The following is a 12914-nucleotide window of genomic DNA, read 5'->3' on the forward strand; positions in this document are numbered from 1 at the left end:
AGCCCACAGGCCTGTGACTGGGCAGGTAGAGAGGGGTCCTGTGCTGATCCAGGAAAGCGGTGGCCATGTCTTGTCGTTTTAAGCCCCAGAAAAGGCCATTTGTAAGGACTGTTGCTACCGGAATTGGCTGGGAAGTGTGGACTTAAGGGGACAGTGGGCTGTGGGTAGGGGGGTCGATTGGGAAGGTGTTTGAAGAGCAAGAAGGGTGGGCCCTTCTTTTTGCAAAAATGAGGTTAGTGGATTGGCGTTTGGGACTTTGCACCTGTCGGGGTGGTTGTGAGCAGGAAGGGGCTCTGATTCAGGCACTGGGCCGTTGTGGCTGGGCATGGGCGCTGTGCCCTAGCAGGCTCTTCCCCAGGAGGAGGTCCCGGCCCCTAAGCCTGAACCCTTGTGTCCCTCGTCTGCTTTCACCAGACAGAGCCACCATGGGGTCGACAGCCCCAGGGCCCATTCACCTGCTGGAGCTGTGTGACCAGAAGCTCATGGAGTTTATCTGCAATGTGGACAATAAAGACTTGGTGTGGCTCGAAGAGATCGAGGAGGAGGCCGAGCGCATGTTCACCAGGTAAAGGCGGGGAGCATGTTGGCAGGAGGTGCCTTGGGGGCATAGCAGCCTACATCCCTACCTGACCCGCAAGACAGGCTGCCAGGGGTTCCTCCAGAGTGCCCGCTGTGCTGGGGGCTGCCCTAGGATACTGGGAAGAAGGGGAGGTGGTGCTGAGCTGACCCTCAGGATGGGGCTGCAGAGGCTTGCCTGGTAGCCTTGCTCTGCTCTGTGTCTCTGGGAGGAAGCCTTGAATGCCGGGCGGGGGCCTTGCACATGGCCTACAAGAGCTTGGTGCGGGTCATCCCAGCTTGACCTGTCACTGCCAGGAAAGGGGTGGGGCCAGCTGGGTCGGGGGAGTGGGCTGACATTTCGGGGGGGCAGCTTCGAACATCACTCTCCTTGTACCAAACAGAGAATTCAGCAAGGAGCCTGAGCTGATGCCCAAAACACCTTCTCAGAAGAACCGACGGAAGAAGAGACGGGTTTCTCATGTTCAGGATGAAAACAGAGACCCCATCCGGAAAAGGTGGGAGGACGGTCAGCTGGGCAGATGGGCTCTGTGGAGGCTTGGTGCCCGCCAGGAGACGTTGATTCGCAGGTGTTCATGGGGAGCAGAGGCTTAGCAGGAGTAGTGGTGGATACCATGTGGGCCGTGCTGAGGGGTAAGATGTCCCAGGGAAATAAAGCATGACCCAAGACCCCAAGACCATGGACTGCAGAGTGTGTATGTGTCGCGTACGTGCGCGCGTGTTTGTGTGTGTGTGTGTGTGTTCTGGGCCTTGGAGAATGGGAAGGATTTCCAGACATGGGAGAAGAAAGAGAATCCAACCTACTGCTTGGGTGAAAGGAACCAGAGGTATGGACCAGGGCTCCCCCTGTTGCTGCGTTTGATAATGCCCATGAAAATGACCGTGGGTTGCAGAGTATTGGGGGGAAAGAGGCTGGGTCTTGGGGTCAGGTAGTCCCTAGCTCACACACCCTAGCTCTGCCCCTTCTCGGCTGGGTGTCCTTGGGTTAATTTTCCACCTTTGAGCCTCAGTTTGCTCTAAGGTGAGGAGGATGGTCCCTGCCTCTCAGGGCCATCTTGTGGATTAAGTGACAGCATGAATAGAGCCTCCAGCAAGATGCTTGGCGCAGTGGGATCTCAGTCAGCGGGAGGCTTGTATGAATTTAATCTTCCCAACAGTTCTGTGAGGTCTGGCGTTACCTCACTTTCTAGGTAAGGAGGCTGAGGCTCAGGGAGGAGCAGCCAGGGGTCTCGGCTGAGGGTTGGCCAAGCCTGGACTAGAGCCTTGGTCTTCCACCTCCAAGCCCTCTGATTCATCCTCCATGCAAGCTAGTGGCTCCTGGGAAGATTAGTGCCCCTGCTCGATTTTGGGGTGCCCCTTGCCTTGTTGGGTTGTCTCAGCTTCTGCTCCGTTGCCTCCGGTAGGTTGTCCCGCAGAAAAACCCGGAGCAGCCAGCTGAGCTCCCGGCATCTGCGCAGCAAGGACAAGGTGGAGAAGCTGGCCACGGTGGTGGGGGAGAACGGCTCTGTCCTGCGGCGGATGACCCGCGCCGCGGCCGCAGCTGCGGCGGCCACCGTGGCATTCGCTGCCCCTTCATCCAGCCCTGAGTCCCCCACAGCACTGACCACGAAGCTTGAAAACAGCCTGGCCGAGAGCCAGCTGGTGCCCGTGGTGAAGATCAGCGTCAGCGAGCGCCAGAGTGCCGAGCAGCACCTCGGCCGGCTCGAGTCCGCCCAGGCTCCCTCTCTGGCTCCGTCCCCTCCAGCCACAGCTCCCGCCTCCCACAGCATCTTGATATCGGAGGAGGAATCAACCCCCAAGAAGCCAGAGGCTGGGAGACTGGAATCTGTTACCGTGAGCTCCCTGATGGCCACACCCCAGGACCCCAAGAGCCAAGGGGTCGGAGCAAGCCGGTCGGCCTCCAAGCTCAGGATCGCGCAGGCTTCCCCAGGCCCGCAGGACCTGTCGGGCTCTCCGGCCTCCCCATGGCAGGAGCGGGTGCTGGCTCCCATCCTGCCGGATAACTGCTCCACGCCCACGGGTACCCGCGTGGACCCGCAGTCAGTGCGGCGCAGCCTGATTGCGCCGTCCTCCCCTGGCCACCAGCCCTCGCTGGCCCAGAAGTACTCCCTGGTGGCCAAACAGGAGAAACCTGTCCGCAGGTCAAGCAGAAGGATTGGCAAGAAAGCCTCTGTAGAGCCGGCTGCCTCTGCCCGCATCATCTGTGAGTCGGGGGTGGGGCTCAGCAGCAGGTGGGGGCACCGTGGAGGGTCCTTGGCCCTCCTCCTCAGCCAGAGGAGCTCTGGGGAGCCATCGAGCAAGGAGCTGTCCCTAGAACTTTCCGCAGCGGTGTGAATGTTCCCTCTCGGTGCTAAGCCCTACCGTAGCCACTGCCAGCCCCGTGTGGCTGTTGAGCCCTCAGAAAGCGGCTGGTTGAGGAGCTGAATTTTTAGTTTTATTACATTTTACTTAATTTAGATTTAAACTAGTGGCTACCATACTAGAGAGCGCAAATCTAGTCCAACCCTCTTATTTTACAAATGAGGAAACTGAGGTCCGGGGAGGTTGGCCACAGTGTCCCTGTGAGTAATGACCATGTTGAGGCTCAAACCCAGATCTTTTACCCAGGGCCAGCGTGTTCCACTTTCTTCCCACAGAGGCTCACGTAGACTGACCACGTTTGTAGGCCGCCTCCTGGTAGCGCAACTGCTGGTCTGGAGATACTGAGGGGGAGAGATGGGGATGCTCACGGCAGTAGGCGCGTTCTGGAGGGACAGAGAACTCAGCCATTTACCGGCCCTGTGACCTTGAGCAGGTTACGGAAACTTCTTCATGGGCCTCACCTGTTAACGTTAGCCGTGTTTTTATTTTAAGATTTATTTATTTATTTGAGAGAGAGTGTGCGCAGTGGGGAGGGGCTGAGAGAGAAGGAGAGAGAGTCTTCAGCAGATTCTGTGCTGAGTATGGATGTGCCCCATGCGGGGCACATCCCGACCTGAGCCAAAACCAAGAGTCGGCTTAACCGACTGCACCACTCAGGTGCCTCTGACATTAGCCATTCTTACCATCATCTGGTCCCAGCTCAGCGGACCTTTGTTTTGGTGGGAGCAGCTGTCTGTTATGAGCTACAGAGGAGGATAGGCAGCTGTAAGCATCAGGGCTGGCTGCCTGGAGGAGGTGGGGTCTGAGATGGGAAGGTTTTGAAGGATGCCCAGGGAAAAAATGTGGGGAAAGGTATCCCTGACAGGGAACAGCCTGAATGAAGACCCAGAGGAATAGCATGGCAAGTAATGGGGTGTCTTGGGCTCATATGCCACACAAGGGGCTTGGGCTTGACCCCACTGATGCGGAGTGTGTGGTCCCTTGATGGTTGTTGAAAGGTCTCTGGCACTGTGTGAAAAATGGCCAAAAGGAAGGGAGCGAAGGAGGCAGGGAGACCAGGAAAGAGGCTGCTGCCAGGGTCCAGCCAGAGGACGGCAAAGCAGTGGACTGATGGAGAAGAAGGGCCAGGTTTTAAGTGAATGTGTCTTAAAATTGGGGTCAACTTCTGCCTGGCGCTTCCAGATATATGAAACACTAGGTTCTCATTTGGCCCTTGCACCAACACTGTTAGAATTCCCCTACTTTATAGAGGAGGAACTTGAAGCTTATGGTGGCCACCAAATCTATAAAATTGGGAAACGGTCTTGAGCTCCATGTTTCAGCCTTTCTGGGATGGCGGGCTGCTTGCTGAGGAGGCTTTGTGGAGAGCCCCGGAATGGGGTTCAGTCCGGCAGGTAAAGGCACCTCACCTTGCCAGGTCTCTTCCCCACCTGGGGAAGGACTTGGGCAGGACTTGCTCCAGGTCATGGGGCCTAAGGACATGCAGTCCGGGCGCCTGGCACACTGTCCATTTTTGGATTCGCAGAATGGCTGAGATATGTCTGACTTGCCTTGATGGTTACCTCAGGCTTGACTCTGATCCTTGGAAGGGGTCTGATGGAGCAGGTGAGCCTGGAGCTCCAGAGGGAGGGTAGGGGAGAGACTCCAGACAAGTCTGTCTCGCTCTGAGCGCAGGGCTCGTCCACCTTGAGGTGGAAGGAAGAGGGAAAGGAGGGAGAGAGTAAAACGTGGAGCCTTGGTGACCTTGGGCACACCCTTCTCAGGACCTCAGTTTTCGCATCCGTTAAATGGTGGTAACACCTGCCTTGAACGTGGACCCCATCTTAATGCTAGGGTAGGGTACCAGCTCAGTCAGTCTTAAACCATAAGACCCAAGGCCTGTGTTCCTGAAGCTCAGTCTGGGTGTGGCCAGGCTTACCCTGAACTGAATTGGGCTGCAAGGGTATGGAACAGTGAGGGAGAGAGGCTTCCTGGAGGCCTTTCTGACGCCCAGGCTCTGGGGCTTGGCTGGCCAGGCAACTTGGAGTGGGGGGGGGGAGGGGTGGGGTGGGTGTCTTAGTTTGGGTTTCCCCAGAAGCAGCCTTGATGTCAGGATTTGAGTGCAACTTGTTAATTTTGGAGGTGCAAGAAACACCTGCAGCGGGGTCGTGGGGAAGTGACACAGGGAAGGCCTGCCAGTGAAGGGGCCTGGTGCTTCGGGGGGGGCCCTGGAAGTCAGGTGGAGCATTGAGGCAAGGGGCTGCCGGGCGGGGGGCATTCATCCCCTGCGCTCCTGGCCTGGTGCATGTTGGCCAGAGGGAGCCACTGGGCAAAGAAATGGTACAGCAGTTGGCAGGCAAGTGGGCTCCGACGTGGTTAGGTGGAAGCTGCTTCGGGGTGTTTGGAGGGTCCTACTCTTTGGGCCAGGCTCCTCCTTGGGGTCCCCCAGCCACCTCTGCATTGGGGAACAGCCCATCCGTCCCTCTGCCAGGACTGTCGCCATCTCCCTGCCACCACACCAGGCCTGAGGCCCGAATGGTGTGGAGATGGCCCTTAACATTCCAGAGGAGTCCTTGTGCTGGTGGAAGAGTTGTGCTGTCACGTGGCCTCTCCTCATCCCTCTGCTCCCCCAGCGAGCACCGACTGAGCTGGGATGGGAGACGAGGGGAGCCACTCTGGCTACTGGCCCCCCGCAGGAGGGAGCAGGCCCCACCCGTGACTGTAAGCGGGCTCTGCCCCAGGCCCCGCTACACCCCCAGAAGCAGCGTCCTGCTGCTCTTCTCTCTGTGCTTCACAGTTTGCTGCTCCAGCCCTTTGTTCTTCTTCCCGCCTTCCCTTCGCCCATGGGCACTGCCTGGCCTCACCCCGGCTGCCTCTCAGCTTCACCTCAGAAAAGCCTGCCCTTTCCTGCCTCACGGCCTTCGCAGATGCTGTTCCTTCCGCCTAGACCAGCAGCTCTCAACTTTCAGTCTAAGCACCTGCTTCCAGTCTTAAAAATTATGGAGGGCCCCAAAGAGCTTCAGCTTATGAGGGTTCTGTCCATTGATAGTTACAGTATTAGAAACTAAAACTGAGGGATTTAAAATGTTTCATTTTATTTAATATTTTATTCTCTGTAGTCAAATTAATTCCTGTGATATTAAAGATTAAGAATATTATTTAATACTTTGATATAAAAAAACCAAGCCCATTACTTATTAATGTTAGCTTTTTGTTTTTGTTTTTTTTTGAATAAAATAACTCTTTTCCAAAACAAAACTGTAATGAGGAGACTGGCACACTTCTACATCTTGCAGATCTTTTGAATGTGTGACTCTAAGGAAGGCAGCTGGATTCTGTACTCCATCTGTTGCCTTATGTTGTTTGGGTTAAAGCATATGAAGAAAAGTTGGCCTCACACAGATACGTAGTTGGAAAAGAGAGGAGTACTTTAAAAGACTTCCCAGATAATTGCGCACACTCATTTTTTTTTTTTTCAGATAATCTGTGCGTGGCTTCTTAGAGGCTCAGTGCAGTGTGGAATCGGAAACCATCCTTGATCCCACCTTGGTCTGTCTGTCACTGTGAATGGAACTTTTAGCCATGTGTGATTTTGTAGCCTCGTGCGTTGATCATTTGGAAAGTACCATGTTACTGAGTTATGTGCCTCTTCCAAATGTCGACACCCTTCATCATCCGTTTTTTTAAAAGGAGCACATTTGTCTTCTGATCTCATCAGAAAAATCTTTAGGTATTGGGAAGCTATGAAGCTCATGGTAGTGTGTACATATTTTTCAAAATTCTGTTTTTGGCCTCTTTTGCGGGGGCCTCATTTTTTTAACTATTGGCAACAAATATTATTTATTGTTTTATATTAAGTGACAGACTCACTTCATTTTTTTAAGAAAATGTCTGCCACCTATCCAAGATTGAATAGCCATGGTTTGCCAGTTGCCTTTTCAATTAAAAATAGTTCCATGAGAGAGAGTGGCTAGTTGAGCTGGGTACTCAAACATGGGCGCTTTCCAGAGACATGGGTGTGCAGCAGAGGGCGCTCCGCAAACTTTCCACCCTACCATACAGAGGATTTGGAAGATATGTACTTAAGTTTAGATTTGGTAAAATTCATAGTTTTTACTCCTTCATCGAGGACATTCTTAAGTGAAACTGGACATCTCTGTGCTGAGCGTGACGTACAGTTGGCTTCATGACCTCCGTCTGGCCCTCGGCTTCCAGCCGTCTCTCCTGGCGTTGCTTTTGAACTTTCAGGGCAAATCCCAGCACAGCGAAAAGGGAAAATTATGTTTTAGTGTTGCCATGGAAACAGGACTCCACAGATCCCACCTGGAAGGGTCTTGGGCACTTGACTTGCAGGAGTCTGAGCGTATGCTCTGGGAACCACTGGCCTGGACATCCTTCTCCCTGCCAACCCTGCCCCTTTGTGACCTTCTTGTCCTTCACGTTTCAGCCCCTAGACCAGCTCAGTTCCTGTCCGCCTTACAGTCTTTCAAAATCCTCTGCTCTTTCCTGTCGTCACACATACCACATGTCTTTCACAGGATTATTTGACGGTTATATAGACCAGATTGTGGCTTTGTCTGTTTTGCTCACCATTGGGTCCCCAGGGCCTGGTACATAGTAGGCCCTCAAAGAATAATTGTTGAATGAATAAGCTGCTTTGTGTTGGGCCCCATGCTGCATGTTGGGGGCCTGGAATTAGACATTCCCAAGGCACTCCCAGCCCGGTGAAGGAGCCAAGACGTGCCCTCAGATGGGCAGGTTGCCAGCTAGGGAGTAGTGGGAGATGTAAAACCAACAGCTCTACTGAGGGTGTTAGGAGCAGAGAGAATGTACTTAGGGCCTCTCTACCCAGTGAAGGGAGGGGTCTCTGGGGTGGAGAGGGCCTGGGTCTAGTGAAGGGAGGGGTCTCAGGTGGAGAGGGTCTGTGGTTAGTGAGAAGGGTCTCTGAGTGGAGAGGGCCTGGGTCTAGTGAAGGGAGGTCTCTGAGGTGGAGAGGGTCCGGCTGCAGGTGAAGAGTGGCCAAGCCCCAACCAGCACCTGGGCCTTTTGGAGCGGCACCTGGCCAGTTTCTGAGGCATCATTCGTTCGTTTGTTTTTCCCACAGGTCACAGTTACCTGGAGAGGCTCCTGAATGTGGAGGTGCCCCAGAAAGTTGGGTGAGTTCAGTTCCAGGACTTGGGGACCTTTCCCGGGCTGGGCAGGGCACATGGATTCTGTGCAGGTGAGCCCCAGGCCTGGAAGCATTTCCTGTGCCCGAGCTTTCCCTCCTGGTGGGGACCGCCAACTGCTGCAGCCTCACCCCATTCTAACCAGGCAGCAGATAACACAGATGTCAGCCCTGGCCTGGCCGTGAGTCTCCTAAGGCTTACCCTGGGGTGTGGGCTCCATGGGTCGTCAAATCCACAGGGCCTGCTGGCCCTTCGGTGAATCGAGAGCCGGCCTCACCAGAGACAAGAGACAGTGGCTCATCGGGGCATGCGGGGTTGGGGTGCAGCCGGGAAATGGGCTGACATCCCGAATCAGGCCCCTGGCTCTGGCTGCCGTCCTGGCCTGCCTGGCACTGTGGGTTTGTGACCCAGGCCAGGGTGTCTGATGGGTGGGGGAGGGGCTCCTGTGAGGAGGACTCAGGCCGGCTGAACGGGTCCCACATGCCTCTTGGTCCGCTTTCAGCCCTGAGCAGAAGCCCAGCGAGAAGGCTGAGCCTGTGGAGGCGGCTGAGCCAGAGGTAAGGCGAGCGGGCCAGGGAGAGGAGGTCTCAAGGGCCTGGGAGTCCCGGGTGAGACCCCAGCGCCTTGGTTCCTCCCCCCAGGCCCCCAAGAACGTGCCCCGCAGTGCCACCAAGATCACCATTAGCACACCTGGCTCGCGGCCTGTGGCTGGTGGCCAGGAAACGCCCTCTGAAGGGCAGCAAGGTGAGTCTTTCTGCCCGGCCGTGGACAGAGACCAGGGCTGTGCTGGCTTTGGTGGCCTTGGCGGCCTTGGCCTGACTTCCTGTCTGGGGAGAGGGAAGCCCGTATCCTGGGCTGTTGGCCAGAGGTAAATGACACCCAGGGGTGGTCGATCCCCTTTGGGTCCGCAGGGTTCATCGCCCAGCTTTGGGCTGGAGCTGCTGCCGAGCACCATGTGAATGGCCATGGCTGGTCGGTGTGTGAAGCTGGGGGAGGGCGGGGGGCCTGAGTTGGGGCATTGACTGCGAATGTGCCAGATCAGAGACTTGAGCCCCTCTCCTGGGGGCAGTGGGAGGAGCTCTGCGCTGGGGTGTGAACACCTGGCCTTGTTATGTCTCTGCCACCGCTTCACTTCTCACCTTTGTGGGTCTGCCTATGTGAAGAAGACAGGAGAGCTGTGGGCTCTGGCACCCCCCTGGCTGCCAGGGGCGTCCCAGGGCCTGGCTCACGTCTTCTCAGCGGGAAGAGCACGATAGCTGTGAGGTCTTTGAACATGGCTTCCCCGGTTCATGTTCAAAGGGGGTCAGGGACAAGGGCCACACCAGCCCCGTAGCCCACGGGCGAGCTGCGAGGTCCCCTTGGAGGAGAGTGTTAAACGGGAGGGGGAGATTGGTGCTTTCCCTGAGCAGTGAAACAAAATGTCCTGACCCCACACCCCACGTGGGGACCCTGCATGGGAGCCCTTCCCTCCTCCTATCATGCCGACCCCCAGCTGATAGGCCTGGAGGAGTGGGGTTTCGAAGCTGGCTGAAGGGTCTGTTAGAGTTTGCAGTTTCCATAGGCTTCTGCTCCTGAAAGGTACTCACCCCCCGGGGTCTCAGTGTTAAGAGGTAGACAAGCCATGGTTGGGGTCACCTCAGTAGCATTGTCCTGCCGTTCTTGTCACAGGCGCCAGGCATGGGGGTGAGGGGTCCACGGGCTGGGCATAGCATGCTAGGCTCCGGATGTTCCCAGATTTCTCAAGGCCAGTCGGTGCTGAGGCTGATGGCTTCTGCCACTGACCACCCTGGGGTCTGCCAGGAAGGGAGCCTTGCCCCTGCCACGGCTGCTGCTGGGAGTGAGGGGGGGTGGGGTGGCTGGCCCCTCCAAGCTGTCCCTGCCGCCTCACCAAAATCGCTGTCTTCACAGAGCCCAAGACTGACGAAGCAGATGGCCCCAGGGAGCCACCCCAGAGTGTCAGGTTTGCATCTGGGCAGGGCCGTGCAGGCAACTCTTGTGAGGGGCCCAGAGGGGCCTGAACCTTGAGTCCTTTTTCGGGGAGGGTGGGCATTGTGGTCGGGGCCTCCGCTTCCTCTTGACAGGGGTGGGCCCTAGTACTCTGGCTGACTGAAGGAGCTGGTTCACTGCTATGAGACAAACCTGGTCTGGGAGTGGGTGACCAGATCCTAGACCCCGTCCTCTGCATCGTCCTGGCTGTGTGACCTAGGACGGGTCACTTCCCTTCCTCTGGGCAGCAGAGGGGTGGTCAGGGAGACCCCACCTCACCAGTGCTTTTTAGTCTGGAGCCCTATGCTGCGCCCACTTTTGTTCATAGGGTGACCTTTTATGGGGCGGGGCTGGCGCCCCGGGGCGGGCCCTGGGCTCAGCCCTGTGACGCGGCTTTCGCCCTGCTGCGGCAGGAGGAAGCGCAGCTACAGGCAGGCCGTGAGTGAGCTGGACGAGGGGCAGCAGCTGGAGGATGAGGAGCTGCAAGCCCCCAGGAGCAAGACCCCTTCCCCGCCCTGTCCGGCCAGCAAGGTGAGTGGGCATCTGCCCTCCCTCGGGGCCCTGCCCCGCGCCTGAGTCCTTACCGTGGTCCTCATCCACAGGTGGTGCGGCCCCTCCGGACCTTCCTGCACACCGTGCAGAGGAACCAGATGCTCATGACCCCGACCTCGGCGTCCCGCAGCAGTGTCATGAAATCCTTCATCAAGCGCAACACTCCCCTGCGCGTGGACCCTAAGGTGAGGGAGCCCGTACCCCTGGCCAAGCTTGGCTAGAGCTGTCCTGCCTGTCCCCTCGGCTGCTGGGAGTAGCGTGGATCTAGGCCAAGGCAGCTGTGACCTGGCCCTGGTCAAGGGCCAGCTCCATCCTCTATGGCCCCGGGCTGCCTCAACATTTGAGGACTGTCCTGGCTCCTTGGGCTCCGCACTGCGGCTTAGAGGTTCGGCCGGCTCAGCGTGACGCCTGGGCCTCGGGCGCTGAGCTGGGAAGCAGTAGAAATGGCGTAGCTGGCCGCTGCCGTGACGTCTGTCCCCACGCTCCCCACGCCCCCTCCGGGGCCTTGAGTAGTTAGGGTGAGGGACACACGTGGACGCTGTGCTCGCTGGGGATGGGGGCTGGTAAGATGGGAGGAGGTGGGGGGGGAGCGCTGATGAGAGGCTGCGGGGCCCCAAGCTGATGCTGGCATGGCCAGGAGGGTGGCCTGCTTTCAGGGCGTCCCCCAGCCTGGCAGTAACTCCTGGCTCTTTCCTTGTCTCCTCTCCCCCACAGTGCAGCTTCGTTGTAAGTAAAGCCTTTTCCTGCCCCGGTAACCTAGCTGCCCCTAGCACTCACTTGCTTAGCCCTGCTCCTGCAAACCCACCAGCGCCCGTAGAAGCACTAACATGGGAAGTGGAGGGGTGTGGCCGAGGGGGTGGGGGAGCCCGAGGCGCTGGGTGACCGCCTGGAGACGCCCAGCCCTTCCGGGCGTCCTCCCCCTGCAGGGCCTGCCCTCTCTGCCCTTGCCTCTGCTCCCGGGAGGATGAGCGTTGATCTCAGAGCCTCCCTGAAGGCTGAGGAGGCAGAGGGGGTGCGGCCTGCGGCTGTTTACAGGGCCACAGCTTGAATTTCCCCACAATACCTCCCTCCCCGCTCCCCAGCACTGGGCTCCTCCCACTCAGGGTCCGGGGGTTGTGGGGGGGGGGGCGCTGCGAAGAGAACAGAGAAGTTGTCTCTGATCCCCAGACCACTGAGCTCAAGCGGGTCGCAGAGGGGAGCTACTGCCGTGAGGGGCGGGGCAGTGGGGGGACACCAGGGCTGAAGGCTGGGTCTTGTGGGCGTAGCACTGGAACCGTCAACAGCGGCCTCTGAAGAGAAGGCCGCCGAAGCTGTTCTCTTCTCAGGTACCTCAGAGCTGAGCCGGGCCTTGGGCCCTGAGGAAGGAGCCCCAGATAGCCGGGATCGGCTCAGCCTGGGGTCTTGGCTTCCTGGGGTCTCCTTTGTTCCCACTGGCGCTTTGTAGGGCCTCCTACTAGGAGGGCTTCTGCCTCTGGCTGAGGGCCTGGGGCCTGGCGGGGCTTCTCAGCAGCTAGACAGGTGGGCCCTGAACTTGCCTGTCCTGCAAGGAGGCTGGTCCCCTTTGGTTGAACGAGGCGATGGCATGCCTTCCATTGCGCAGGCAAGCAGGCTGTGTGGACTTCCACACCTACTTGTGTGCCAGGTCCCTGCTAGGCACCTGGGCCCACGGCAGTGAGCCAGACTTGGACTTGCTCCTCCTACAGAGAACTCCCATGGCCCACACGGATGGCCTGGAACCTGACAGGCCTCGTGGGGATGACCGAGAGAGAGGTCCAGAGAGCTGCCCTTTCCAGCTCTGGGGAGCCCAGATCCCTCACCGGGCATCTGGGGGTGGTGGGCCAGTTCTCGGTTAGGAGACAGGGGGCCTAAGTGGGTCACAGGGACCTCGGGGCCTTGGACTAGTTACTTAACCTTTGGCTGAGTTTCCTTTGGCCACAAAAGGAGATCGAGGTCGCTTCATAGAAATGGGTGAGCCAGAGTCCTGTGTTCCAAGCACCCAGCACAGGGCTTGGTATGAGGTGGTTTTTAGTAAAAGGCAGAGAGACTGCTCGGTTGAGGCCCCTGGAGGCAGAAGGAGCCCAACAAGCTTTTGGTTTTCTCACCTGCTGCCTTGGCCCCGATGGTGGCCTCTGGGGAGCAGGGACAACCCAGCCCACCTCGGAGGCTTGGGGGCAGAGGGCACACATGGATTCTATGACTCGGACAACTCTTGCTTTCTTCTATAAAATTTCACAATGCTCAGGATAGTTTCCCTGACCTGGGTTGGGAAATTTTAGCACTCAAACTCCGGGA

At 57.7% G+C, this 12914-nt stretch overlaps 1 protein-coding gene across 1 annotated transcript; it reads left to right on the forward strand.

The window, feature by feature from the left end:
- Positions 1-392: 392 nt before the first annotated feature.
- On the forward strand, positions 393-12908 carry INCENP (inner centromere protein). The gene is made up of 10 exons (XM_081810546.1): positions 393-565; positions 960-1073; positions 1980-2779; positions 8021-8072; positions 8587-8641; positions 8726-8828; positions 9993-10044; positions 10484-10601; positions 10673-10807; positions 11337-12908. Exons 1-10 carry the CDS (start codon positions 426-428, stop codon positions 11502-11504), a joined length of 1737 nt encoding a protein of 578 aa, XP_081666672.1. The 5' UTR covers positions 393-425; the 3' UTR covers positions 11505-12908.
- Positions 12909-12914: the final 6 nt, after the last annotated feature.

Source organism: Leptonychotes weddellii, unplaced genomic scaffold, assembly GCF_054177405.1.
Source record: "Leptonychotes weddellii isolate Sample4059 unplaced genomic scaffold, ASM5417740v2 HiC_scaffold_2865, whole genome shotgun sequence".
Lineage (NCBI taxonomy): Eukaryota > Metazoa > Chordata > Mammalia > Carnivora > Phocidae > Leptonychotes > Leptonychotes weddellii.